We start from the raw sequence: 27,224 nt of genomic DNA, 5'->3' as shown, positions 1-27,224 counted from the left end.
CAAGCTGGATAACTGGTGATAAAAACTAAAATAACAGGTAAAACATATGATTCTAGTTGATATCGATAACTGGTGAATAAATCTAAACGAAACAACAGCGTTGCACCTGAAGTTAAGGCTCAGATATTACTCGATAAGCGGAACTTACAGAATCGGCCGGAGATCGTGTCGATGCAGTCCTGCCAACCTGTACGAACTCGTGAAAGAAAAAGGTTTTTGGCGAAGTCGCCGACTTGAAAGTAAAGTACAAGGAAAAAGTAGAGTTGTTGTATTGATTGATGTTGTTTTACAAGCCTCTCGAGGCAGCTATTTATACCCTACCACAACTAATTTCCTAACCGACTAGTATGTATTTCTAATTTAAAACGATAATAAATATTTACAAACACAACTCGTACCCAAGTTGGTTATTATTTTCCCACGGGCCAATCTCTATCTTCAGCTAATCTTCATCTTGGCCCACCTTAGGCCCATACCGGCCAAACCATCCCGACTCCCAATCGGCCAGCCTTTATCAACTCCCTCTGCCAGTCGGCCGAAACACTGTAGCTTAATCGGCCGATTCCCAACTGTAGCTTCTAGCTGCCGTACTGGTCGCCTTTCTCCTTCTCTGACGCTGATTTCATACACGTGTCAAAATCCAGCGTCAACAATAAGTAACAAGTGACAGGCTACAATCAAGTTGCAATTGGGTTGCAGACGTTCTTGCAACTCAAAGTACAACTTCGTTGTAATTACGTACTTAAAAAAACTTCATCAAATATAGCTTTCATGGATCTCGTTGTGTTAAGCACATTTTTACAACAACCTGTTTCAAACGGATCTAAAATCGGATCTGCGGTTTAGGAGATATTGCATTTTTTTCGTTTCGAATCAAGAAAAAAATTCCCTGCATGTGTGCTTCCTGGTGGGTGGGTTGAGTTGTGAGGTGGAGTCATGTGGTTGGTTGTCTAAGTTGCAATTGGGTTGCAGACGTTCTTCGACTCAAAGTATAACTTAGTTACAATTATATACTTAAAAAAACTTCATCAAATATAGCCTTTATGGATCTCGTTGTGTTAGGTACACAACCTGCTTCAAATTGATCTAAAATCGGACTTGCGGTTTTAGGAGATATCATGTTTTTTATTTCAAATCAAGAAAAGATTTAGTAGTTGTCTCCATTTAGTTTAGTTTTGCGGGGACGTAGGATGGGAGTCTGTGCATTTGTTGTACAGAATGTAACACAGTAACTGGATGTGTGTACATAGTGAAGAGGTAAAATTTCGGAATTTATAACAAGCGAGAAACATCCACATATGTGATGCATCATTCTTCGTACATTTGGCTCTTGTTTACTTCCCTCCAAACTCCCAACTTTGACACTATGCAAAAAGAAGATTCCCCATCACATCAAACTTGCGGTACATGCATGGAGTACTAAATGTAGACGAAATCAAAAACTAATTGCACAGTTTTGTTGTACTTTGCGAGACGAATCTTTTGAGCCTAATTAGTCAATATTTGGACAATAATTCACAAATACAAACGAAACGCTACAGTATCGCATTTATGGTAAAATGCCAATTTGGCACCTCCGGAAGTAAACAAGGGCTTGGATCGCGACCGATAAATTAAATGAGCTGATAAATTAAATGGATGGAAAATTGCAGCACTACTTCCAGTACTCTAGTCCAACGGCCAACGACCTGGCAGCGATGGCCATTAATCCACCACCATTATTCAATCATGCTACCTATAGCTCCTCCCTGATCTATTTAAACCCTCATGATCCTGCTCATTCCATCCCCCACAGCCATCCACACTCATCGATCGAGCTAGCAGTTGGTTAGCAGCTTATTAGCACACGCGACCGATTGTATAACACAATGGCTCCGATGAGGAAGATGCAGGCGGTGTTCGCCCTGGCCATGGTGTTCGCGGCGGCGGCGCTGGTGGCGTCGTCGTCGGCGGCGATCACCTGCGGTCAGGTGGCGTCGTCGCTGGCGCCGTGCATCCCGTACGCGACGGGGAACGCCAACGCGATGCCCTCGGGTTGCTGCGGCGGCGTGCGCAGCCTCAACAGCGCGGCGCGCACCAGCGCGGACCGGCAGGCGGCGTGCCGGTGCCTCAAGAGCCTCGCCGGCAGCATCAAGAAGCTCAACATGGGCACCGTCGCCGGCATCCCCGGCAAGTGCGGCGTCTCCGTGCCATTCCCCATCAGCATGTCCACCGACTGCAACAAGTACGTACTCGCTCCATTCACCATCCACCTATTTGCAGTATTTTAACCCTACATGTCTCACTTATACACATGCGTGTCTCTATCATCGATTCTTTGGCGCAGGGTCAGCTAAATTGCACATCAATCCTACCTGATGATGAAGCTCCATCAGAAACTAGCGAGCTAGCAAAATAAAATAAAGTTGTGGCAGCAGCAGCAGCATCATCGATCATCTTATACATAGTAACTGTCATACTCTGTATGCGTATGTGCACATATATGTGTGTATGTGTCGCAAAGTTCTGGAAGCTAGCTTCTCGGACGATGTGCGCTCCATCATATGACATATATGCACCTTTGTGTTGTTTGAAGAAGGAATAGTGCTACTATTAATCGTTTTGCTCAGTTGCTGTCGGTGGTGCGTGCTCTGATTTAACATCCATATATCCTGGTGCATCATTCATTATAAATATTTTCATAACATACCTATTCATACATACCTATTTAGTGTTATAAATATTGATACTTTTGTAAACTTGATCAAAATAAACATAAAGAGATACTTTTTGCGGGACGGAACCTGTATTGTTGGAAGGAAATGCATGGAAGTATGAGCATACACGGAGGAACGGTATGAATAATAGGAAAAGGTGGCCCCAGGTTCGACGCTGTCGCTAAGCCAAATTCTGCACCTAATCAACAAATTCTAACAAACACTTGCAGCTCCATGGGCAAGTACAGCTACTGATCATACTATTAGCCAGTGCCCAGCAGAGCTTAACATTAATTGCTTACACGGAACGGAAGGCACAAATTAAATTAAGCTGATAAAATTAAACGTAATCCACAGCTGCATGCGATGCACGGAACTGGCAGAAGTGACGTGGACCCAAGCGGCTACGACGAGTCTCCTGCCTACTACACGTACGTCTCAATCGACTCTCGTGGCAAACAAACAAAAAAGAAACATCCTCTTGCTCTGTTCTTGCGATCCAGTCATCCATGCATTATATTGCGACATCAGGTGCAGGGAGCGACTACTCTTAGCGACAACCACGACATTGACACGTGCGGCACCAAATATTTTAGCACACAGGCCATAACGCTCACTGAAGCAAAAGCGCGCCATCACCACGCGCATGCTCGGCGATAGCCCCGCCGACGCCGTCGATGCATCCTCGGCGCCACTGCTCATCACCCCGGCGATGGTCGGCGGATCCCTGCAGCCGCCCGCTGGCGGAGGGAGCTACGCTAGCTTCGACGCTGACATGGTCGTCATCCTCAGCGCGATGCTGTGTGTCCTCGCACTACTAGAAATATAATCTCTTATCCTGAGACTTTGTACCGGTTAGATTTGGACCCGATACGACCTCTTTAGTACCGGTTGGGGCCAACAACCGGTACACCCACCCTCTGGTACCGGTTGGTGGCCACAACCGGTATTAAAGAGGGTGAGGCAACAATCGGTACTAAAGGGTGCACATTAGTATCGGTTGATGCCCTCAACCGGTACTAATGCGCTACCCACCCTCTAGTACCGGTTGTTGCCCCAATCCAATACTAGTGTACCCCAACCTGATGCTGTGTGTCCTCGATCGTCTGCACTATCAACCTCAACTTCCTCATCCCCTACCTCCGGCTCCACTACTGCGGCCGCCGCCGTCGCACCAACGATGTGCACCAAAGGAATCGTGGAGTAGGAAAGTGGCCCAACTGCTTCCATGTTTTCTTGGATGGTTTGGGGAAGAAGGCGACCTCTCTTTCAGTACGTAGCACGAGTAGTGATGGTTTGATCGAATAGCATTGTTAGTTACTTATTGCATGCAGCTCCACGTATAAGTACAGCTAACGACATGCACACTAGCTAGCCAGTAACAAAAATGTGGTAGCTAACGGCTCCCTCCATCCCAAATTACTATTCATTTTAATTTTTCAGATACATTACTTTTTCTACGTATCTAAACATACCATATATCTGGATGCATAGCAAAAGGTATGGATTTAGAAAAATCAAAACGAATAGTAATTTTAAACATACCATATATCTGGATGCATAGCAAAAGGTATGGATCTAGAAAAATCAAAACGAATAGTAATTTTAAAGGGCATGTTACTCAAAGGCGACGCCTGCCCTGCCACACCCTCGTCGCAATCCATCGATTCTCATGATGAATGCGCGGCCGCGTGAAGGTGTTCAAGTAATTTCATGCCTGCATATGCTAAGGTGTTCAAGTATAAAATTGTACTACAAGGTTTATTTAGTTCATAATGTGAACAATAACAAATTCAGTTCCATTTGTTGATGTGACCGACCGTGTGGGACACAATATTTTACGAGGATAAACATTCGAATTATCCCTTGTTGTAAGAAATGGGCCGCACTCGATAACGGGCCGCCGGGCACACTTACGGGCTGAAGCAGCAGCAGCAGCAGCAGCTCAACGAGCTTTCGGCATCCACGCACAAGTCCACGGGACGACGCGGAGCGACTGCTAGTGGTGCGCCCCCCATGGCCAGAATTCGCCGCCGCCGTGGCGGAAGGGAGCCGTCGCCGCAGCAGGGCGCCCAGTTCTCGCCGCTGGCAGATGCCACTCACAGCACCAGGTCGGCACCCTGACTCCAACCCTAACCTTGCTCCTTTCCCCCCACTTCTTCATTAGGGCTTACTATTTATTTATGAGCGGATGGGGTAGATCCAACCTAGAATCAGGAGAGAATCGACGCGCTCCTCCCATGCGCCAGTTAATCACTAGTGTTGCTTTAGTTTATTAGTACTACTGAAATGCCAAGTATTTTGGCTACTAGTAGGGATGATGTTTAGTGTATTTTCAATTGAATTAGTGGTGATATTTTGACATTTCGACGGACTGGCAGTGATATTAGGGTATTTGGTTCCATCACTTGTCGTACAGTTAGTGCACTTTTTTTTTCGAAAAACATCGGGGGAAAGTTCCCCACCTATTTATATTTTCATTGATCGAAAACCGGGGCATATTACATGAGGTGACCTGGCATTCCAGGCAGAATTTACAAGGTGAGATACAGGAAGAACAGAAGAGATTACATGGTGAGAGCCTACAAACGAGAACAGAGGAAATCACGCCAGCAGTTCCATTGCGGCCTTGTTTTCTTGTATCGGCAGCTCCAGGAGTCCATGTCGTTGATGACACGCCGGATCACATCGCCGGCCGAGGATGTTTTGTGGTCAAAGATCAAAGCGTTGCGCGCTTTCCAGATTTGCCAGAGCATAAGCAGAATGACGTCTATGTGTACATCCTCAGGGAGGTGTAGCTCCTTGCACAGGATCCATGGTCGTCTGAATTCTTTGGACTGGGTGGAGATGCCCAGTGGGACATTGAGAAAAGATGTGGCTATCGGTTTCGAGGGTCCCCGAGCATTGTTCACAGTATGACTCTTCCAGTTTCCTTATATGGTGATGGTAGAGTGAGGCTCTGCTATTCAGCCTGCCGTGGTGAAGGAGCCAGCCAGAAAAAATTATTTTGGTCGGTAGCTTGGTTTGCCAAAGTCGGTGCGCGTCTGGATCTTGGTTTGCCAAAACATATAGTTAGTTCACTGGCCTCCTTTAATCTTGGGTCTCCACCCATCTATGATGTGTGTCTGTTGCTTGAGAATATTCTGATTTGGCTACCTTAAACTTTTCCCGCTTGGTTTGGTGATGAAGTGAAACGTAATGTAAAATTTGATCTTGATGTATACCTTTGTGGTGAGTGGTGACCCTGAGGAATAAGCTATAAAAAAAAGTTGTCCACAAAAACCAGGAAGGGATTATCGTCCTGGTAATGTGTGATTCAGTTTATTGAACGGATGTATTGGATCCGCAGTACAATAAGAAAAGAGCGCCTCTCATTTCATCACCACGTAGTCTTGTATTCATTTGGCCTTCCTCATTGTCACGGGGCTGCCGGGAGCAATGCTCGCTTCTGTTTAGCGACCAAGTGAATTATAGAAAAAGCTAATGGTCACGTGAAACTTGTCTAGATAAGAATGGGAGCATATCATTGTGCTTTTGTGTTAATTGATATTTATTTTGATGATACTCTACAATAAAGCAACCCTGTTTCCATGATTTCATACAATTTTACATATTGTTGGCACACCAGAAATATTCTAGTTATGCTGTTGTGGAAAAGATCAAGCTGTAGCTTGTTCTGATTGAAGTTTAGTATGTCCAAATAGACTACCTTATTGCTCAGTTACAGCCTACCACGTTTTCTACAGTGTATTAACTCGTACATTATAACTCTGTTATGTTTCAGTTCTTTATCCTGATCAGTTCTTCTTGATTCTCTACGTGGCAGAGAAGTTACCATTGTCGAGAGGCCTTCTAAGAACGCCTGCCACGCCTCTGGCTCTACCTCATCGACTTCATCTGGACCTCATGTTTGTGCAGATCTCCTGGACAGCCTGCTTCATGAAATCATTATTCTCATTAACTCATTCCATGACTTCCTTGCTTTTATTGGCACCTGCCGTTCTTGGCGCGCTTCAGTCTCTTCCTTCCCATCTGTGTGTACCTTCAGCTTCCCGCCTCTCCACTTCGAACCTGATGGTCCTTATTTTCGTCCACATAGCAGAGGTATCAAGCCCCTCCTTTTATCCAATTGCAAATGGCAGCTCAGTGATCCTAGCAAGAAAAACTTATCCCTTCGATGTTCAGTGCCTCAAAATACTCCAAATAAAATGTACTATTTAGGCTGCTCATACGGTTATCTTATCTTCACCTGTAAGGAGCACTGCCTCCTTGTTGATGCCTACACTGGTGCCAAGCTGAAGGCCCCCAAACTCCCATGCAACAACAAACTTGGCTTAAGTTCTGGCATAGGCGTCCTTACGGCTCCGTTCAGCTCACCCAACTCGCGCCTCCTCCTTTTCTCGAAGGCTTTCATGTTTGCGTGGCAGGTTGGAACAAACTCCTGGTCAGTGCTTCCTCTTGCTCTTGGTCATGAACGCATCCATCAGATTGTGTTCTTCAAAGGTCATATCCTTGTCATAGATACTCTTCTGAGACTTCACACTGTGCAATTAACACCTAATTTTAGCATTAAAAGAGTAAAAATTATGTGGGAGTTGCTGTGGAACCTGCCTGTTAACCCATGGTTGGTGGCATGTGGTGACATGCTTCTCATGGTTGACCTCTCATTTCGCTCGCTTTGCTCTGATGAGAAGGATGATTTTTCTAGAATCTTTGAGGTCTTTCACCTTGACTTTTCAGTCAAGCCAGCTAAGTGGGTGAAGATGGAGAAGTTGGAAAATCAAGCTCTGTTTGTTAGCCTTGATAAGAGGAATCCTGCATTTTGTTGCATGAACCCAGAAAGATGGGGAGGAAGGAGTAACTGCATTTATGTTGCCAGGCTATTTGATGATCCTGATGAAACTTGGACTGCAGTGGAGCTTGGTCAGTCAGTGCCTTGCCACAGCACAATTCACAGCATGGTGTATGGTTTGTCATTCCCGCCGGACTACAGTCAAATAGGTAGCCTTTGGCTGTTTCCCAGTTTAGTTTACGGTGCTAGACAGTGATCCTGTTGCAGCCTAGCCTTGCAGGGTTCTGGTGCTAGTCCTGCACAGGCCCTGGCAATTGCTGTTATCTTAATTTTAATTCGTAAGGTCAGAACTGTTTCCTGAGTTGCCACCAGTTTTATGTGTTAAAGTACATTTGGTATGCATTGGCATGCCTGGTAATTTGGTGAAGAATTGACATCAGAGTTGCACTTCCATTTGTCATTTGACGCTTGTCACTAGTACTGTGCTGCTAAATCTAGTCGATTGTTTTGATACCATTTGCAGTTGATAATCTGCATGCTAGTTGGGACATTATACTGTGGTTGGTTTTTATACCATTTGCAGTTGGTAATCTGCGTGCTGGTTGGACCATTATACTATGATTGGTTATCGTAGAAATCAGCTAAATTTTCGTCTACAGCATGGAGGCTGTAAAAATGACAGCTATATCTCTTTCTTTTTCTTGAAATAAAGTTTGCAAGATAGTGCAACTGTGTTTTGATATGTAGATATTCAAGATGCTTAATCGACGACACATGTTTTTTAACAAAGCTTTGCCATCAGAATAGCAACCATGCCATCACCAGAACAGAACACCCATGCCTTCCAGATCGTTCGAAAACCAGTCTTTGTTATTCGCAATTCAATTTTGCCGTAACACACGGGACGATCGATAGGACAGAATTTTAACGAGTTCAAATTCCGCTGGATTGAAATTATAATTAGCAGTCGCAGTAACATATATAATCACGCGGCCGAGAGCAGCGCCGCGAAACGATCGGCGAGGCTTCGGACGGTGGTCGGAGACGCCGCGGAGTCGCCGCCGAGGTACCACTTCTGGATCATCGCCGCCACGTTGTCGTTGTCCACCCTCATCTTGGCCTCGTCCTTGCCCTCCGTCGCAAACGATATCTCTGCGGCTCCAGGTGTGGCCGGGAAGTGGAACGTGATGACGGAGCCGGGCTTGAAATACTTGGACTGGAAGAACTCGGCGACCTTCTCGAGGACCTCCTCCTCGTCGTCGTCGTACTTGTCGGCGGCGACGAGGCGGTCGCGGACGGAGCTCTCGAGCTGCACGCCGTACTGCGAGCCCTTGATCTCCTTGATCACCACCACCCGGAAGAGCTTCTCCACTGGAGCCGAGACCAGGGCCTGGAAGAAGGCGTCGTCTCCGAGCAGCTCGTCGGCCGTCGTCTTGCCCTTCCAGCTCTGCAGGTGGTGGAGCAGCGCGTCGTTGCTGTGGAGGTAGATGCCGATGGCGTTGTACTTGATCTGCAGGAAGTGGATCTCGATGTCCGTGATGCCTGCAATGCATGCGCCGCCATCGTGTCAGTCATTGATTATTGTTTTATTCAGAGAGACGACTCAAGAGTGTGATGATTGATGATACACCAATACATGCAGAGCAGCGAGTAGGTAATAACGGCTGCCTGAAGGAACTGATGAGCATACCGTTAGCTAGGAGGGAGAGAGGGTTGCCGACGGTGATCTCCGCCGGGAATGGGATGCCTTCCACGGTGACCGTCTCCGTCGTCTCAGAGCCCACTGCACATGTAACAACAGATTGTTACCATCAGGCAACAGATTGTTTTTCTTAAAAAGAAAAATGTTGCACTTGGGCTGCGGTAAATTGGAGAATGATATGCATGTAACATGATTATGATGGGAGAATGATGAAAGAAGGAAAGATGATCAACTTACTTTTGCCTTGGGAACGTAGTGGTGACGACAAGGGGATCGTGCAGGGAGAGAGGATGATCGATCGGAGCTAGGCAGCTAGGAAATTAAAAAGAGTGTGAGCATGCCTGCAGTTGCAAGTTGCAGGCTCTGATGGATATGGAGTTAGGTGGGAGGAGAGGCAGGGAAGCAAGGCAGGTGGCTGCGACCTAATTCATTCGATGGACGAGCGGGCGGCAGTGCAGTGTGGTAGGTGTGTGCTGTGGTTAACAACAACTGTTCAACATCCACTTTTTCCACTTTGGGCCCTAAGATACGACGGTGGGCTACAAGTCTAACGGGCTGGTTCATGCATGAGTCATGACAGGTTGGCCCAATCCTCCCTCCCGGCTCCAGCTTGCCAGCGGCAGCACAGGCACAGCACCCCCTTCCTTATCGCAACATCCACCCACCTGCGTGGCCTGCGCAGGAAGCAGCAAAGGAATGGCCTCTCTCCGCCACCTCGCCGCCGGCCCCGCCTGCCACCATCACCACGCCGCCTCCCTCCAGCTCCGTCGCCTGCCCTCCTGCCCCCGCCCGCTCCGCTCCCGCCTCTTCACCCGTAAGTAACTGCTCTGCCCCTCCCTCCTCTCAAGTCTCGACCCACACCATTTCTTCCGCTACTGTTTCCGAATTCAGAGAACCCAATGTTTTGCTTCCATTCCTTGCTGGCAGCTCAACTGCTTTCCTTCCAGGGATTTATGCTCTCTCCAGCAATGACATCAGGGTTGGCACCAACGTAGAGGTCGACGGCGCGCCATGGAAGGTTCTAGGTGACAAACATTTCTCACCTGCCTGTAGCGCATTTCTTTCTTTGATTGCCGGGCGGCTAGACCAGAGAGTGTGGTACATTATCTCTTGTTATTCTTCCTCAACTGCTCTTTGAAGGATCTGCAACAATCAACATACTTATGCTAGCATAATTTGTGCAAACTTATCGAGTCAATGTACCTCGTTTCTTGACGATTGATGATTTGTTTGCTTAGCACTCGAATTCGTTGAGAGGGAAAAGGTGCTTCCTTTGTAAACACAAATCTGTGTAGAGTATCTAAGCTGTAGCCTTAGTCACTGCACGCAATGCCTATCATTGTTATCAGAAATATGAATCCTATTTCCTCCTCTCCATTCTACAACAGAGTTTCTCCACGTCAAGCCTGGAAAAGGTGCTGCTTTTGTCAGGACAAAAATGCGCAATTATGTCACTGGCAACACAGTTGAGAAAACCTTTCGGGCTGGAAGTACGGTAATCTCACCTCAAACTCATATCTTCTGAATCTGACAAGAATTTTAGCAGTTCTTCCTTTTCCACCCCTCTGTGTCTGTGTCGGTACTCGGTAGTACATCTTTTTTTTCCTTGGTAAAAACTGCTGGTACATGATTTAGTAGTTAACAAAAAATCTTGCTTTTATTATTTTCTGTATTTTCTGGAATTACATAATTTTATGTTTTATGCTAATTGTCTCTTAATGTTTTTTCAACTGTGCAACAACTAATTGTGGATTCTTCGTTTAAACTTTCAGCTGCAGGAACCATCCCTTTCAAAGGAAACCAAACAATTTACATACAAGGATGGTTCACAGTTCGTGTTCATGGATCTGGTATGCACTTCACTTTTCACCCAAATAATTTGTGAAAATGCTTGTCATTGTAAGCTTTCTTGCTTTATGTTTTCTGAGTTTTTCTCATTGTATTGGTTGTTAGAGGTGAGCTTTATGTGTAGATAATTTTCTAGGGAATTCTGGTGTTTTACCTTAAGTTTCTATTAACTCAATTTATTCTCAATGAAAAATATGCACAGCTCTCATGCGTGGTTGAGAACACAAAACAAGCTAAAGTATTTCTTCTTACTGAATGGTACTGCGGTGACAACCACTTACCACCCCCTTTCAGTTTCCTCCAGATTTTGTCCTGCTTCAACACCCCAAGGCACCCTTTTCTTAGATCATCTTTTCTACCATTATAGTTGCTTGAAGACCCACTGTGAATTGGCTCCTATAGGACTTGTTGAAGTAATTCACTAATTCAGCATCATTTGTTTTATCAAATGCAACTCCAAAATGTGATGTAAGAAGTTCGAATAAAGGTAAAAGAACCAGAGTGGTTGGCACAATGGTCGATCTCAATTTCCTTTTCAGAAAAAAAATGGTTTTGTTTTTGTCTTCCCGGAAAGCTTGATGTCTGAATGTAAACTAGCAACTTTCTGATTCCCCTTGATAAATTCAGACTTAAGATCCTGGTATATGTAAAAATTCCGTTAATATCTTGCAATGCTCTTGTTAATTTCCCTTTCCAGACAACATTTGAAGAAAGTCGGTTAAACGAAGCAGATGTTGGTGACAAGCAAAAATGGCTGAAAGAGGGAATGGACTGCAATTTGTTGTACTGGAATGGGAAGGTATTTCCAATCTTGTTATTCAGATTAATTGTCATTCAATTGATAATGTACATTCTCATAATTTTCTATAGAATGAAGGGGGAAAATATGGTAGATGATAGTACTATATGTTCTTACGCAGCAAAATATGCTGACCATTAACTGTGATAATTCTGTAGATCATTGATTTCGAGTTGCCCATCACCGTGAGGCTGACCGTGACCGATACTGACCCCGGGGCAAGCGATAGTGCACAAGGTACAGAATTCTCTAATATCTAGTATGCTTCTGCAAGAAGTACCTGCAATTGTTAACCACGCATGTTGCTAACCAAAGTGACCACACAATCTAGTTGTGAAGGGCACAACATTATGTCGGTCATTTCTTTTTCGATGGAAGTTGACATCACTGTAACCGGAATCATATTGTTACTGTATTTTTGTAGGAGGAACAAAGCCTGCTACCCTGGAAACTGGAGCTGTTGTCACGGTTCCCTCTTTTGTGAACGTAGGCGATGATATACTAGTTGATTCAAGAACCGGACAGTACATGAACAGAGCATAGAGGGTTGAAGAGGATTTTGGATTTGAAGATAGCACTATTTTTTTGTTCGGCCATTTTAGTCCCATTCACATATACGAATGCTCTGCACATTTCCCCTCCCCTTAACCCCAACCCCCCCCCCCCCCCCCCCCCCCCCCACACACACACACACACACGAGACAAACGGAAAATTATGTTCAAAACTTTCAGCTCATAATCGCATATCTCACTTATGCCTACCAATGATTTTGTTTTCTTTTCGAATTGCATTCCGAACACATAATAAAGATAAATCCTGACCAAATGCATGACAAGTCAAAAAAAACTCCCCCTTCCTCAAACATATGTTTTACAGGGAGCAACACGTCTTTCCCTTAGACAATAACCCCAAGTACGCACACAAGGGTCGAGCCCCCCCTGCTCTTACATCACACAATTCTCATTCAGTGGATAGCCATCACGAATCAAACAATGCACGCCAGGCAGAGTTTTCTGTTTGTTGCCACTCGTATCCCTCTACTACTGACTGACCAGTGACCACAAACATGACTGAACACCAGTCATGCCCTCTGCCATCTCGTTTATTGTACTTAAAGGAAGAGATGGCAATTATTACTAAACAACACCATGTCATGGTACAGCCTACGCCTAACCCAGGAATCACGTGGATACAGAACGGTCAAGAAATTTACAGGAGGATCTCTCTATGCATGCTAGACATAAGATCGTTACGGTTATGCACACACATCTAACTCCAAGTTTCTATAAGTTGGATCACAGCTTTGCTTCCTCTCGGAAAGTCCGCATCCTCACATCTCAATATGATGAGAATGACTCTGAACATCTCCTTGGTTGTCCAGGGGCATGTACTGAGCCATGATGGCCCGGATCTCTGAGTCCATATACCTCTGTAGGCACAGGCAATGCAAAAACAGAATTAGATGCCACCCTGGAGTTAACAAGAGATAATGAACCTAGAAATATCAACAGATGAAATCTGCTCATGTCTTACCCGGATCCTGTACTTGTATACTGCATATCCCGCAATTCCTGCTGCCACAAGGCCAAGGAAGATGACCCACAAGAAGCCCCAGCCTGTTTCTGTTGCTCCATTTTTGCCTGAGCACAGCAAAAGCAGAATCAGTATCACTTGAGTGCAAAGTTCAGGTCTAGATCCAGCGTATGTTGCTACTTTGAGCTTTCAACTGTCAGTAATCAGAGCAAAAAGCTAAAATGATTCATGTGCCTCAAATAGGTGGGCTAGCCAGCAACTTCTGCTAACTTATGACCTCAAGTCTCACTGGTAAACTATTTCAACATAAAATGTGAGTAAGTAATAAGCTAAAAGTGTACATGTATGAGGGCTACATACTTATGCATGTATCATGCTCCTTCATGTAAAGCAATCCTCCACTGCAGCCGCACTCGTAGCTTCCCCATGTGTTCTTGCATTTGCATTCTTTGCATTGACATGCAGTCCTTTCCTTGCATTCATCAATATCTGTTACAAATATTTCACATCAGCATCAAAAGAAAAGCGGGAACAGTTCAACAGCAAAAATCAATTCTTAAGCGCATATTCACATATGTCCATTATAGCAGAAGCTGTGAAGGGCAGGCAAGCACTCCTAAAAGGACATGAGGAAATGGCCCTTTTTTTTTACGTAAATACAGCGAGGGAGGCCCCTGCTGTGTAGGATTTTATTGAAACCAAAAGAACTAAAAAGGAAACTGTACAAACTGCCAAAGCAGTGAGAGAGCGGATAGAGGGAGAGGGCTATACACAACTAAAAACCAAAAGATCAAAACCAGAGGATACAGCTGATAATCTACAGAAGGTCTATCCAACTAAGGAAAGCCGCTCTTCTATCTTCACTGAGTCTATGAGCTTGTAGTAGACTTTCATCAATGAAATGCTGTTTCCAATCTTGCAAGCTAGGCTGATTTCTTTCAAAGATGAGATTGTTCCTTTGCTTCCAAATTTGCCATGCCCCAATTATGAACGTTTCCATATAAAAGGAGTTTGGGAAGTTCATTTTGGTTGAAATCAATATGTCAAAGAAATTCAGGTGCGTGTTCCAGTGAATGCCAAAAAGTTGCCAGCAGTGTTTATTAAAGGTGCAACCAAAGAACAGGTGGAAGGCAGTTTCTTCTGTATTTGCCTGACATAGAACACAATTGTAGTTATTTCCTTCAATCCTATGATTCTTCCTTTTCAAGATGTTTCTTGTGTTCAATCTGTCCATGAAAAGAAGCCAGCAGAAAACCCTTAACTTGTTGGAACACCTTGAAAGGTTCAGGGGGGTGGATGTTTTGAAAAGGGAATTTGTAAAACTGGGCTGAAGAATATTTATCTGTTCCCCAGATGTATGACCATTTGTCTCTTGTTCCTTCCTGAATTTGCAGTTCTTGAGTCATGCCTTGGAGCTCTGTGTATTCCTGATATGCTTCCATAGAAAGGGGTAGGAAAAATTGTTGTTCGATTTCATTATTAAGGAGGAATTGGGCCACAGAGATGTTTTTGTTTCTGGCAAAAGAATAAAGCCTTGGAAATTTCTCTTGCAGAAGATTGCCATTCCAGAGGTCAGACCAGAAAAGGACAGTTGAACCATCACCCACTGTGCAAGTAGCTATGAGGAAATGGCCCTTACCTTCACATTTGTGCTTACCATCACCCTTGAAACCATCCGGGCATTTACAGCCATCATCCTGCAGATTACAGGCACCACAAGTCCACAACTTAAATTTCAGATTTTATAAGCATTTTTATCAAAAACACGACAGGATCCTACTGATAATATGGAAGTTGTAAGGACAGCAAAAAAGCTCAAGACACTTACAGTACAGGCAGAGTATGTCCGGCCATTTCTGGTCTCTTTCCAACACCCTCCATTGTTAATTTCACAACGCCCAGATCCCGAAGCTACAATTTCAAAAGCACATGTTATAATTCAGAAAGCTCTATGACAACTATTGATATTCAGCAATCTTACTATGTTATCCAATAATGTTAACATATAAGAAAAGAAAATGCCGAAAGATGAATCCTACTGCCTTATAGCATACCTTCACAATGAGTATAGCCATCACCAACGAATTTTACTCCTTTCACAACTGGACACTCACAAACTCTTCCACGGAAAGTATCCTGCATATTCACCAAACAATTGTTATATGCCTAAGCTAAACAGAACAAATGTCTAATAAACCAAATTTCCAAGAAAAACCTAACACCACAGAAGTACCTTGCATGCAGTGATGTTAGCAGCCTTATCTTGCCAACAGCCACCATTGTTCTCTAGGCACTCATTTGTTTGTATATCTACGGTTATAAAAAACATTAGATTTAAATAAGAGCATGCTACATGCAAGTTACACTTAGTGAGGTACACACTAGATCATATGCAGTAAAAATTGGAAAAACTAGGGAAATCAATGCACCAACCTTCACTCAAGCAAACAGCTGGCTCAGTAGTTTCCCGAAAACCAGCACAAAGTGCTTTAAGAACTGCTCCTTTGTCAAGCTTCCCTGAGAAAAATAGACTCAGATAAGTGCATCTGGTAATCTCAACACACCTTTTGTCATAGTTTACAGGATAGAAGAGCATACCTCTGTATTGTCTATTGTTAATTACCAGAGTTGGTAAGATGGTAACATCGCCACGAGAGCCCTTGCCAATCTATACAAGGTGGTGGATGATGATGTATTCAGGTTAACAATAGGATGAACAGAAAAGATCATGCATTCACATTACTAACCTGTGCATCTTGTTCAGCTTTCAGAACAGGGTTTTCTTCATCAGCATCTGGATCACCAATACATTTATCTATTGCTTTATGATCAAGGCCTGTAAATTATAAACAAGTTCAGTACAAATGCTGCACCTTGACACAGAACATAGCGAAACAGATTCAAAACAACATACCAAGTGATTTGATAACTCCATCAGCACACTCCTTCGTGTATTTCTTTTCCTTCATTGGGCACCGGATTGCAAAATCAGTAACATAGTCCCACCATAACCAAGGCTTCTTGTGCTCCTTAGCAACCTTAAACACACAAACTTGGCGCAAATTTTGGACCACCACATCTTTCCCATCATATCCTTTGCTAAAATCCTGTTCCGGGTCAGGTGCACAGTATCTACCGTGATTAATGCACTGGGACTTGCACTGCTTGCTCAGAATGAAGGCCTCTGGGCAATACCAGGTTATGTAATGAGGAGTGAACTCTGTGTAGCCTTTCTTCTCAAGTACCTGTGCAGCCCCTTTGAAGCTCTTGACAAAATCAATCTGGCTATCGCATTTTGGGCCACATTCATCATTGCTGTTGGTCCAAAATTCATACTCAACACGTTCATCAGGATGGGGCAGAGCCTCCCTCCAATCCAAATTCACATTAACCATGTCACCGTTATCAATTGCCTTCTTGAGCCTATCCCCAAAGCTCTTGGTTATTAGCGCTGAAGGAATAGTGATGTTCTCTAAGTAATCTGCCCTCCCACTCTCCTCAGGGGTGTCCATTGTAATTAGAGGTTCATCCTTGTCATCAGCAACAAGGATTGCTGCTGCTCCTGCATTCTGTGCATTCCATGCCTTCTTTGTGAAGTAGCAATCTGAGCACAACAAAACCCATATTAGGCAATCAATTATGCATTTAAGTAAGCAGGTATGCAACATCTTAGAACAGACAAAAAAGGGTGTTAAATAAACAGCAAATTGGTTGGGAAAAAAAATCAATGTAACATCACAGGAAGGTGAAAAAGACAAAGATAGCGACATAACTACTGAAAAATGCAGGAGTAAATGACTGCAAACTCTGAGATTTAAGTTCTCTTGCTAAGCACATCAAGTCACAGATTTAGTCGTACTATTGAACTGGGTCAACGAACAACAAACTCAATCAAGTCATCACATGACAAGATCTAATCTTCTACTCATAACAAAACTAAAGACCACATGACTAAAAAAGAATTGCCCACTAGTAGTCAACCTTTCAACTTCAGTCTAGGCCCCAGTCTTGTAAAGCGTACCAGGTAACAATCTAAAAAAGTCACGCATGGACGACCTAACAGAGACCAACTACACTATCCAATCCAACGGACGGGGGCAGAAAAAGACCTTGCTCAGTAGAATCGCAACAGGGATGACCTAACAGACCAAGTGCTAGTACCACAGTCGCAAGGAGAAGATGCAATTTTGTAATTTTGCTCACCTCCCCTGTCGACGAGCAGGAAAGTGGGGAACGCCCCTGGCTTGGCCTTGTAGGAGATGTCGAAATCGTCGAAGCTCTTGCAGGCCTTCTTGTTGGCCTTGGGGTAGGCGACGAATCCGACCATGGTGCCGCCGTACTGAGGCACGCCGAAGTTGCCAATGGCGCACTCGTAGGTGCCCTTGAGGTCATCCGGCGCCGTCACCTTGAGGCTGTTCTTCTCCACCACGAACCTCCCGTGGCAGCAGCCCAGCAGGAGCGCTGCCCACACCAGCAACCGCAGCATCGCGCCGGCGGATCGGAACCCCATGCTTCCGATCCACTGCCGGACTTTGCAATTGGCGAAAACCTGCTGGGGATTGGACTGATGTCTGAGGTCCGATTGAATCAAGGTAAGATCAATCTTGCGGCTGTGCGGGCGCAAAAAGCCCCGAAAACGGTGGCGGACAGGAAAGATTGGATTTTGACGGCTGCAGGAGAGGGCGTTGGAGCGAATTCTACACTACTCGGATGGAAGAGTTGGAGTGGGAGAGATTTTTCGTTTCCGGGGGTTTGGTTAGAGAGAGAGAGAGAGAGAGAGGTGGGGAGAAGGACACGGTGTAGAAGCCTCGTGGTGAACCAAAACCAGAAGAACACGTGATCAAACCCAAACCAGCAAGTTAACATGTGGTTATTTCACATTGCATCTTCAAAGAGAGAAAAAATCATTATCAAAAGAGAGGGAGAAAACGTAAACACTAAGCTTCAAAATATAAATTTGCAGCTTTGTTAAAAAACTCTAATCCTTATCTCGGTACCTTTTAATTGCGGTATACTTATCCTCATGTCAAAGAGAAAGGTACCAAGAAATATTAATATACTTAATTTAGTTTGATTTTTTAGTCACTTTTCTCAGATCAGTATTTAGTAAAAAAATGAAGAAAAAAGTAAATGAAAATACGCACCGATACCTTATAATCATTATAAGAATGCTCAGTTTTTATTATTACTATCTTTTTTAGCGTGCATACAACAGGTAATTAATGTGCAGAAGGTATTTCTACAATAATTTTTTTTACTGAGTAAGTATACTTACGTTTTATGTCAATGTTTCTCAAATTGGGCATCAAACTTCTTGAGGATAAATCAACTAAATACATGTGAAGAAATCTCGCGGAAGATGGATAGAAATGCCGAATGACGCGTGTTCTATTTGGGCCGTAGTAGATCCAACGAGGCCTGACAGACATAATTTTGGGCCTTTTTCTTCAACTGAAATGGGCCAATCGACCTGTTCAATCCCACGTTCTTCAGGCCCAAATTTATTTATTGATAAGAAACATGTTGTTCCATCCCAAAGTTCCATCTGTCCAGGTATAAACAGAAGCACACCATCGATGGACAGTTTGATACTTTCACTATTTCTTTGTCCTGATTTAATTTCATGCCAAATTTCCTTTTTCTTGTTTCGTCAAGGGGAAAAAACTGTTCTTTTCATGCTTCCATTACTTATTTTTTATGCTATTTTTTCTTTATTTTTCGGAAGAAGAGTGACAGTGGAAACAAACATAAAACCGATCATCTGGGCACTTGAAATGGAAAAATTGTCAATTAAAAGTTGCAGATATCACCTAGTGCAAGAATATTCATAGTAACTTTTTTTTTGTCTCGATTTGGTTCATGCAAAAGTTATGAAAACCTTAAGTGCCATGGCTTTGGAAATATCCATTTCACAATACTGGTCCATATGATGATTAATATCTATAATATGTTACTTGGAAGTATAAGATTCTAAATGCAAAATGAAGGGTGAGCGTTGGAGAGGAAAGGACAATTCATCATGTAGAGTATTTAAGGAAGATTTGAGTGTTTGAAGTGCTGAATTGAACACCTAATTTTAGGTTGATTTGAGTGATGATTGATTTTGACATCAGATGGTGTTTGTCATGCTTATTACGCGCGCGGTCAAAGTTCAGAGGCGACGCGGATCCTTCGCTAGATTTCCTCACTTGGCCCTATCCGTACGTCTTTCTTATTACATTAATTATACTAGTAGGATCATCAGTCATAAGCACTTGTTTCCCACACGCGATGCACACATACGAGTACTTCATTTTTCTGCGTCAGCCAATTCCTTTACCTAGGAGCTAGCACTCCATGTACGGTCTCCATTTTTTTTAAAAAAAGAAAAGAAAAGAAAAGGAAACTACATCCTGTCTAGCTTGGAGATGAGCTAGTAGATCTTGGAGCTGTCGTCGCCCAGGAGGAAACGCTCCAGATCGTAGAGAAAGTCATCTCCAGCTGATGCTAATTCGGCTGCCGCCATGTCTCTGCTGCAGAAGCAGAATATTCATGGCAGAATAAGCCTGGACAAGAGTTGGAGGCAGCACTGCAACTGCTGGTGGTTCTTGCTTGATATTCATGGCAGCTACCTTGCTGCTGCTGCAAGTATGGTTGCTATTGTAGGTGACTTGGAGGGTCGCTGCTATCCTTCTGCTGGACGTGCTTCGTGGCCAGGCAACCTGTGTCGTCCTTGTAGGTGCACCTGAAGTAGCTCCTTGTGTAGCTGGTGCCGTTGATCTTCTTCTCTCCGTACTTTCTCCATTCGTAGCCGTCGTCCTCGTAAGGCACGTTGGTGAAGTCGACCCATGATGACTTTTGCCCTTCCATCGCTGATGATCTGCAGAATCGCATGCAAGTATTGGATCGAGAGACTCACCTTCGTTTCTTGGCTCTTCTCGCCGTGATGGTCGTCGCTGTTGCTTGCGAGTCGGCAAATGCCGGGCTGGGCGGCGAGAGTTGAGGCTCAGCTTTGACGATCATCCGCCTTACAGCAATAATCCATTGCTGTTTCGGTACGGGTGAATTAGGGGTTGTTTGGATATCGGACGTTCGAATCCTAATTAGGAGGACTAAACATGAGCTAATTATAAAACTAATTGCAGAACCCTATACTAATTCACGATATGAATCTTTTAAGCCTAATTAATCCATCATTAGCAAATGGTTACTGTAGCACCACATTGTCAAATCATGAACTAATTAGGCTTAATAGATTCGTCTCGCGAATTAGACTCCATCTGTGCAATTAGTTTTGTAATTAGCCTATATTTAATACTCCTAATTAGCATCCAAACATCCGATGTGACAGGTGCTAAACTTTAGCGGAGCTAATCCAAACACCCCCTTAATTTGTTGCTGGACGATCCAAGAAGAAGGTGCTTGGAATGAAGCTCGGAGCCTTGTTGATTTCTTTCTTTCCTGAGTTTAATTGCCGCACGCACACACACTGACGCAAGTTCAGTCCTAAACTAGGCTTTCCGATCCATTCCCTCGACAGAGTTGACGACGCGTACGTATACGCAGTCAAGGCGAGCACAACCCCCTGCGCATGCATACAGACAAGCTGCTGCTGCTGCTCCTGAGTCCTGACATCATCTCGGGAATATAGATAGCAACTAAAATTAGCTAAGGTTCAGTGTACATATGGCCTGGTCAGGTACTCTCAGGTCAGGTGAGTTAGCTCCGGTTAGTACAACTTGCCATTAACAAACCTGCATTCGCAGCACTTCAGGTGTTGGACGTTGTACAACCTTAATTATGAATACATGGTGTCTGACCAGACCAGGTTGCAGGAATGTACGTAGCAATCAAGTAGCGACCATATCGATGATAGGTATCAAAATAATAATACAAACTTGCTCATACTTTCTTTAATCTACTGCACCACCAGGCACCATCTACATACCAGATTGTTACAAGCAGCTAATTCTGTCACGTGCGTGTCAATATTGTTCCTTTAGGGCGTGTGATTGGCCTGGCTCGCATAACTGATACAGGCCCCTGCTGCCCTGGCTCACCAATGCAAGGACAGACTGCCGAGCCCAACAGGAGTTGGTTGCATCCAGGCTCGTCGGATGAAATTGGAGCTCTAGAGTCCTTGGTGAGTGTAGTTTTACGCACCAACAACTCTGTCACTACGTCATCATATGCTCTTTTTTTTCTTTTTGCACACAAAGGCTAATCATCTATTGTTTTTGCTCATGCTCGATCGTCCCTATGCTTGGCTCTCTTTCGAGGGCTCTCAAGATTTTGCGCCAACAAAGAATTATTGGATCGTAATGCCAACGTTAGAGTAAGCACGTCATCCATGCCAACGTAATGTTGTCGATGGTGCAAGCTAGTCCAATGCAACGACGACTGATGAAAGGACCAGACGACGCGACGCCCCCCACACACAGAGGATCCTCGCTAGATTTGCACCCCACCCGGCCTTTTCACCAATTCTTTCATCATGCATGTTGCCGTTACTTTGTCTGTCGGTTTATACACAATTTCCACACGCAGAGCATATAAAATCCGTATGCAGCGCGTAATTAACTTTGCTGCTGCTTTAATTTCCAAAAAGAGGCTGAGTAGTACAGCACTGGTACGCCTTCCGTGCAGATCTAATTCCACTCTCATGATTATCTAGCTTGCTTTTGATCAATTTCCCTCCCGGAAATGGGTATGTTTTAGGATTTGGCACCCCTGTGTTTGCCACTTCATCTTGGCCAACTATCATTAGCATGCGCAATCCCGCAAGCTAGGTGCGGCAAATTTTCGGTTTCACCTCTTCGTTCCAAATTGCACCAGTTTCAGTTTGCTTTTTATTTATCATGCCAAGCTTCACCTCACGATTATTCAAGCATCAAGCAAGTAATTAAATTACTTAAGTTTCATATTGTGCGAAGAATTGACCATATGGGACTCTCAATTCAACGCCAAAGTTCATGTGCGCACATGGTACAAATAAAAGGCTTTCTTCATTCCTTTGATGAAAGGAAAACTTTCAGGTGGCGAGAAGAACCAACCTAGACATATATTGTCGGGGATAGATCCTAAAAAATTAATTAGGGTTGCTTGATTTCTGCAGCCACTAGCGTATGTTCTCTGATCCTGGAGCAGCGTGCGTTCACATGAGAAAGTGAGACTGGCCTATCGGCGTCCTGCATGAGCGAAATTGGCACACAAGACCTCAAGGACATAGACTGACTAGGGTTCATGCATGCATCTGCACTCAAGGATAGACCACAAGAAAGCCTGGTCTTCTGAAACCTGCGATGTATAGCTAGCTAAAGCGACGTGAAAATGGCAGCTAGCACAAACAACTTGCAAGTTGCACCGGACACTACATTTAAGAAAACCTCTGCAGGCCCCAACAATCTATCATTATCGGACATGATGTATATCTTAACCTATATATACTCAAGTGTACAAGATTGTAGTATATTTAATGTACATTCCTGAAAGCAGTATTGATTAGAAACGTACGTGGACACGTATATGTACTCTACTCTAGCTATCATATAGCATACATTCCATATGCATATGCAATTGATGAGCTAGAAACTATACGGTCGTTGGCAGAGATTAAAATGAAGGTCAAGGTCCCATCTCATTTGCCATTTAATTATCTGCCCCACAGGCGTGAGTTTTTGAGAGGCCGAAAGATCGATCGACCAATTCATGTAGAGTATTTAAGATTTTTGAAGTGCTGAAATCAAACACACCTAATTTTATGTTGATTTATAATTTTATCATACCTTTCGTGCATTGGAATTAAGTTTTTTTGTTCGTTAGTTAGTGCACAATAGTGGTCGTGGAATATGTGTTGTGAAATATGGAGAGGGAGTGTTTGCCAATGAAGAGGAGCCTGCCGTAGTCGATCCAGTCCTGATTCTTGGCCTAAAAATCCATGGGAACTCAGGAGTGATACTCTATTTTGACCATTTTTTTGAAAGAAATTGGCAGGAGCTCGATTTTGACGTCAGATGGTGTTTGTCATGCTTACGTGCGGTCAAAGTTGAAACTCCAATAATCAAAGGCAACGCGGATCCCTCACTAGATTTCCTTTACCTCTTCCTTTTAGTACTAGCTAGCTACTTTAATTTGTGTGTATGTATCGTTTCTTTTGTCATCCCTTTATAATTTGTTACACTACATACATGCTATAGATAGGATCAGCAGCCAGCACTTGTTTTCCACACGCGATGCACACATGTATGATGACTACCTCACTTTTCTTCGTAGCAGCAATATAATTAATCCTTTACACAATCACGTAATCCTATATTCTCGTAGTTTCTCGTTATCTTGAAACAAATATAAACTAGCTTTCATAAAAAAACCCTAAGTTTTGTTAAATTTAAGCTAGTAGACCTTGAAGCTGGTGCACAGGACAAAAAGCTCCGGATCATAGAGAAGAAGGTCATCTCCAGCTGATGCTTCCGCTATCTGCGCCATGTCCCCTGCAGAATATTCATCCCAGGAGTCGCCGGAGATGCATGAACTTGTCATCGACGGCGGTTTTCCATCGAAAGGGAGAGCAGAAATCTCGAGAAGAGGCGGCAGCAGCACTGGCGGTTGTTCTTGCTTGATATTATTCATGGCGGCACCGGCATGGCCATTATTTCGAGAACTGATTTTTGTTACTCCCTCGCTGCTGTTGCAGCAACCTATTAGTGCAAGATTGTTACTACTGCCGCTGTTGTTGTTGGCAGCTGTGGTGGTAGTGAAGTTCTTGCAAGTGTGGCCGTTGTTGTAGGTGACTTGGAACATGGGAGGGTCACTGTTACAGTCCTTCTGCTGGACGTGCTTTGTTGCCAGGCAACCTGTGTCGTCCTTGTAGGTGCACCTGAAGTAGCTCCTCGTGTAGCTGGTGCCGTTGATCTTCTTCTCGCCGTATTTCCTCCACTCGTAGCCGTCCTCGTAAGGCACGGTGGTAAAGTCGACCCATGATGATTTTTGGCCTTCCAACATCACCGATGATCTGGCAAATATATACTGTAGTAGTCAGTAAAGAGGCCAGTTACACATGAAAATCGAACAATGTTAAGATAGGAAGAATTATAAACATGGCTAGTCGATCGATCGGGCGGCACACACCTTCTTCTCTTGCCGCTTCTTGCCGTGCTGGTCACTATTGCTTGGGAGTCGGCAGATGCTGGGCTGGGCGGTGAGATTTGAGGCTCTGCAGCTTTGACGATCCTTGGTGTCACTGAACCAGCAGCAGCAGCAGGATGTTGCTTCATGACGGAGAGCGCGAGGTTGAGGGCTCGCAGCGCGTCGCTGAGGAGGTTGTGCGCCAGCTGGGTGGTCGGTTGATGATGATGCGAGGAGGAGTAGTGGAGGAGGAGAGGGTGCTGGATCTTGATGCGCTCGTACACCTGCGCCACCTCCCTCACCGCGCCCTCGCCCATCTTCACCTCGATCAGCTGGCTATGGAGTTGGAGTGGCGAGTATTAAGCTCATGGTCTCGTGCTTATATACACGTGAGCTTCCAATATCTGGGTAGACCACCAAGACGCTTGAGCGCGTGGAATTCGGAGCAGGGCGATCGAGTTCAGTATAGTATAGTTAAAGTTAATAACGGATACATGGTGTGTGGGACAGAGACAGGCACTAATCCTTGAAGATGCCCGGAACCTCTCTGAACCTGCTTTAGTTTTCTTCTGAAGCTGCGCTACTGCTACGCACACACAAAAGGCCGGCTCAGTCATAACCAAAGGTTTCCCGGCGCCCCTAGCTTGGTTCCTTCTTCTCAGAGTACGTTGACGACGCGTACGCAGTCAAGTGGATCGACCCACCCAAAATTTGAGCAGAAGAAAACTAATTAATGATCGTTCCAACAAATACTTCCAAGCTCCAACCCCTGCGCACGCGTGCTGACAACTGACAAGCCGAGAGCAGTCGGAGCCGGAGTCAGAACTGCAGGCTGCAGCTGATGATGGTCCTGCTCCCCGTTCACAGGAGCCAACTCTATGTTAGGTATGGTTCAGTACTAATGATATGATCGATCAGGTTAATTACAGATCCAACACAGACATTGCAGTTAGCTCGATCAGGACCTGTGCAACTCGATTGCCATCAATAAACCTCTGCATTGATTATATATATTGCAACAATTTACGAACCCTAAGATTAGATTAATATCGTTAATTTTCAGATCATAAAGATTACAATCAACAACGTGTTGCACGTATGTAGCAGGTTGGAATATAATGCATATATATTAACAATAAATCAAGCAACGAGTGATGATCGATACGTCCGTGCGACCAACTGGCTCCGTACTTATTCTATTTTACCTTTTTTCCCTCCTTTTGATGAAAGCAAAACTTCATCAATGCTTTCAGGTGGAGTGGCGAGCACACTATCTGATTCAGAGATAAACAAATTAGGGCTCCACTAGTGCGTGTGTGTGCTTCGATCGTGGCGCACCGTGCTTTCGCACGTCTAAGTGAAACTCGTGAAAGGAATCGGTGCTCGTAGCCTAGCAGGAGGAGGAGGTGAATTAGGCAACTTAAAAGCTAAATCTATGACTTTCACTAGTTGCATCAAATATAAACTAGATCATGCTATCTAGATGTGCAATCTACGGTTGATCTAGCGCGGAACTCTCATCCCAAAATAAAGACACACAAGTTACAAGTATTAAATGTAGAACGTAAGGAGCGGATGGGAGGAAGCAAACTCTTGACACAAGAATTTATCCCGTGGTATCGGTGTACTAAACCACCATTAGTCCATGTTGTTGAAGCACACACACAAGAGTATTGCTTCCCGGTCACCAAGTCTCTCCCAAGGTGCGTGCCCCTTGACTTGCCACAAAGACTTGGCCACTAAGGCTCACACCAAGTCCCTCGGTCACCTTGATGCCGTCTCTACTAAGGAGCTTCTCCACGAAGGAAGGGGGTCTCCACATCCCCCGCACAAGGTCGTCGACGTTGCTCCACACCAAGCCGGAGGGTCGAAGACTTGCTGGCGAGCCACCAAAGTTCCAAGGCGCCGGCACACCCCTTGTATAGTGGTGATTCACTCTAGAACCTGATCACAAGGTCGGCACACCTTGCACTCACTCCTCTATAGGTCTATTTTAGAACTAATCACTCTTCTAAGCTTATGCTAAACCTTTGATGGACCACTTAAGCACTTTTGGTGGCATGGATGTGTTATTGATGAGTCTTGGTTTTCAATGCATCCCTGGACCCTCCAGCAACTCCAAATGGGTGAGTGGTGGGGTACAAATAGCCCCAAGGGGTCAAAGAGCCGTTGCTCCAATGGCCAGTAAAAAAGATACCATCGGATGTTCCGATAATCTATTTTTTGCCTGCATTGGAACATCCAGTGCAACTAGCCGTTGGCTCCCCACGCACAAGTTCCTCAGGAATTCATCCGACGCTTTATCTGATGCCCCCATCGGATCATCCGGTGTCACTGTTCACGTCACATAGCCGTTGGATCCCCTGACGTCATTGCTCCGACGCTTTCTCCAATGGTACCGTCGGATCATCCGGTGCTGAAGGATTTTTGCCTAAAACCTCTCTGGAACTTCTCAAAGAAAATATGCTTCGTCCGACGGTCAACTCCATAGGGTATCGGAACATCCGGTGCTATAGGGTTTCCTCTGCCTCCTCAACAAATTGCTCCGACGCTTATAAAATTACCCCCATCATATCATCCGGTGCATTTGAGATTTTCCCTATTTTTCCCGTTGTACCAATTGCTCTGATGATTGCTCCGACGCTTCTTAGGTGGGGCATCGGAATATCCAATGGTGCATTTTTCATTCCAATTCGTCCAATGCAAGCACCAAGGATACCGTCACTTGGATTTTCTCTATCATTTGGATG

At 44.5% G+C, this 27,224-nt stretch overlaps 5 protein-coding genes across 10 annotated transcripts; 3 read left to right on the top strand and 2 right to left on the bottom strand.

The window, feature by feature from the left end:
- Nucleotides 1-1,773: 1,773 nt before the first annotated feature.
- LOC117866414 (non-specific lipid-transfer protein 1) lies at nt 1,774-2,608 on the top strand. Its single transcript, XM_034750616.2, has 2 exons — nt 1,774-2,224; nt 2,327-2,608. The coding sequence occupies exons 1-2, from the start codon at nt 1,869-1,871 to the stop codon at nt 2,334-2,336; spliced, it is 366 nt and encodes a 121-aa protein (XP_034606507.1). The 5' UTR covers nt 1,774-1,868; the 3' UTR covers nt 2,337-2,608.
- Nucleotides 2,609-4,615: 2,007 nt separating this feature from the next.
- On the top strand, nt 4,616-7,948 carry LOC117866264 (uncharacterized). 4 transcript variants are annotated; one of them, XM_072290176.1, is made up of 4 exons: nt 4,616-4,807; nt 6,523-6,604; nt 6,714-6,800; nt 6,953-7,948. In XM_072290176.1, exons 1-4 carry the CDS (start codon nt 4,713-4,715, stop codon nt 7,742-7,744), a joined length of 1,056 nt encoding a protein of 351 aa, XP_072146277.1. In that variant the 5' UTR covers nt 4,616-4,712; the 3' UTR covers nt 7,745-7,948. The 4 variants fall into 4 exon arrangements, with proteins under 4 accessions (XP_072146277.1, XP_034606317.1, XP_072146276.1 ...); XM_072290175.1 differs by having other exon boundaries at nt 4,640-4,807; nt 6,523-6,800; XM_034750426.2 differs by having other exon boundaries at nt 4,620-4,807; nt 6,523-7,948.
- Nucleotides 7,949-8,340: 392 nt separating this feature from the next.
- On the bottom strand, nt 8,341-18,199 carry LOC117833189 (vacuolar-sorting receptor 1). Its single transcript, XM_034712614.2, has 16 exons — nt 17,575-18,199; nt 16,286-16,975; nt 16,119-16,207; nt 15,970-16,039; nt 15,805-15,888; nt 15,605-15,681; nt 15,426-15,507; nt 15,200-15,282; nt 15,011-15,068; nt 13,732-13,860; nt 13,372-13,478; nt 13,173-13,267; nt 12,891-12,948; nt 9,428-9,494; nt 9,179-9,271; nt 8,341-9,030 (listed from the first exon to the last, which is right to left on the bottom strand). The coding sequence occupies exons 1-16, from the start codon at nt 17,879-17,881 to the stop codon at nt 8,474-8,476; spliced, it is 2,646 nt and encodes an 881-aa protein (XP_034568505.1). The 5' UTR covers nt 17,882-18,199; the 3' UTR covers nt 8,341-8,473.
- Nucleotides 9,095-12,452, top strand: LOC117866265 (uncharacterized). Of its 3 annotated transcripts, none has more exons than XR_011896275.1 (7): nt 9,105-10,004; nt 10,138-10,215; nt 10,579-10,685; nt 10,963-11,040; nt 11,241-11,296; nt 11,406-11,525; nt 11,736-11,837. XR_011896275.1 is itself a non-coding variant. In XM_034750428.2 (7 exons), exons 1-7 carry the CDS (start codon nt 9,887-9,889, stop codon nt 12,378-12,380), a joined length of 681 nt encoding a protein of 226 aa, XP_034606319.2. In that variant the 5' UTR covers nt 9,804-9,886; the 3' UTR covers nt 12,381-12,452. The 3 variants fall into 3 exon arrangements, 2 of the variants coding, with proteins under 2 accessions (XP_072146278.1, XP_034606319.2); XM_034750428.2 differs by lacking the exons at nt 11,241-11,296; nt 11,406-11,525 and adding exons at nt 11,996-12,074; nt 12,262-12,452 and having other exon boundaries at nt 9,804-10,004; XM_072290177.1 differs by lacking the exon at nt 11,736-11,837 and having other exon boundaries at nt 9,095-10,004; nt 11,241-11,525.
- A 5,394-nt stretch (nt 18,200-23,593) lies between the features above and the next one.
- On the bottom strand, nt 23,594-25,231 carry LOC117833886 (uncharacterized). Its single transcript, XM_034713483.2, has 2 exons — nt 24,478-25,231; nt 23,594-24,361 (listed from the first exon to the last, which is right to left on the bottom strand). The coding sequence occupies exons 1-2, from the start codon at nt 24,789-24,791 to the stop codon at nt 23,743-23,745; spliced, it is 933 nt and encodes a 310-aa protein (XP_034569374.1). The 5' UTR covers nt 24,792-25,231; the 3' UTR covers nt 23,594-23,742.
- Nucleotides 25,232-27,224: the final 1,993 nt, after the last annotated feature.

This window comes from Setaria viridis, chromosome 8, assembly GCF_005286985.2.
Source record: "Setaria viridis chromosome 8, Setaria_viridis_v4.0, whole genome shotgun sequence".
Lineage (NCBI taxonomy): Eukaryota > Viridiplantae > Streptophyta > Magnoliopsida > Poales > Poaceae > Setaria > Setaria viridis.
This window is presented reverse-complemented; position numbering and strand designations above follow the sequence as displayed.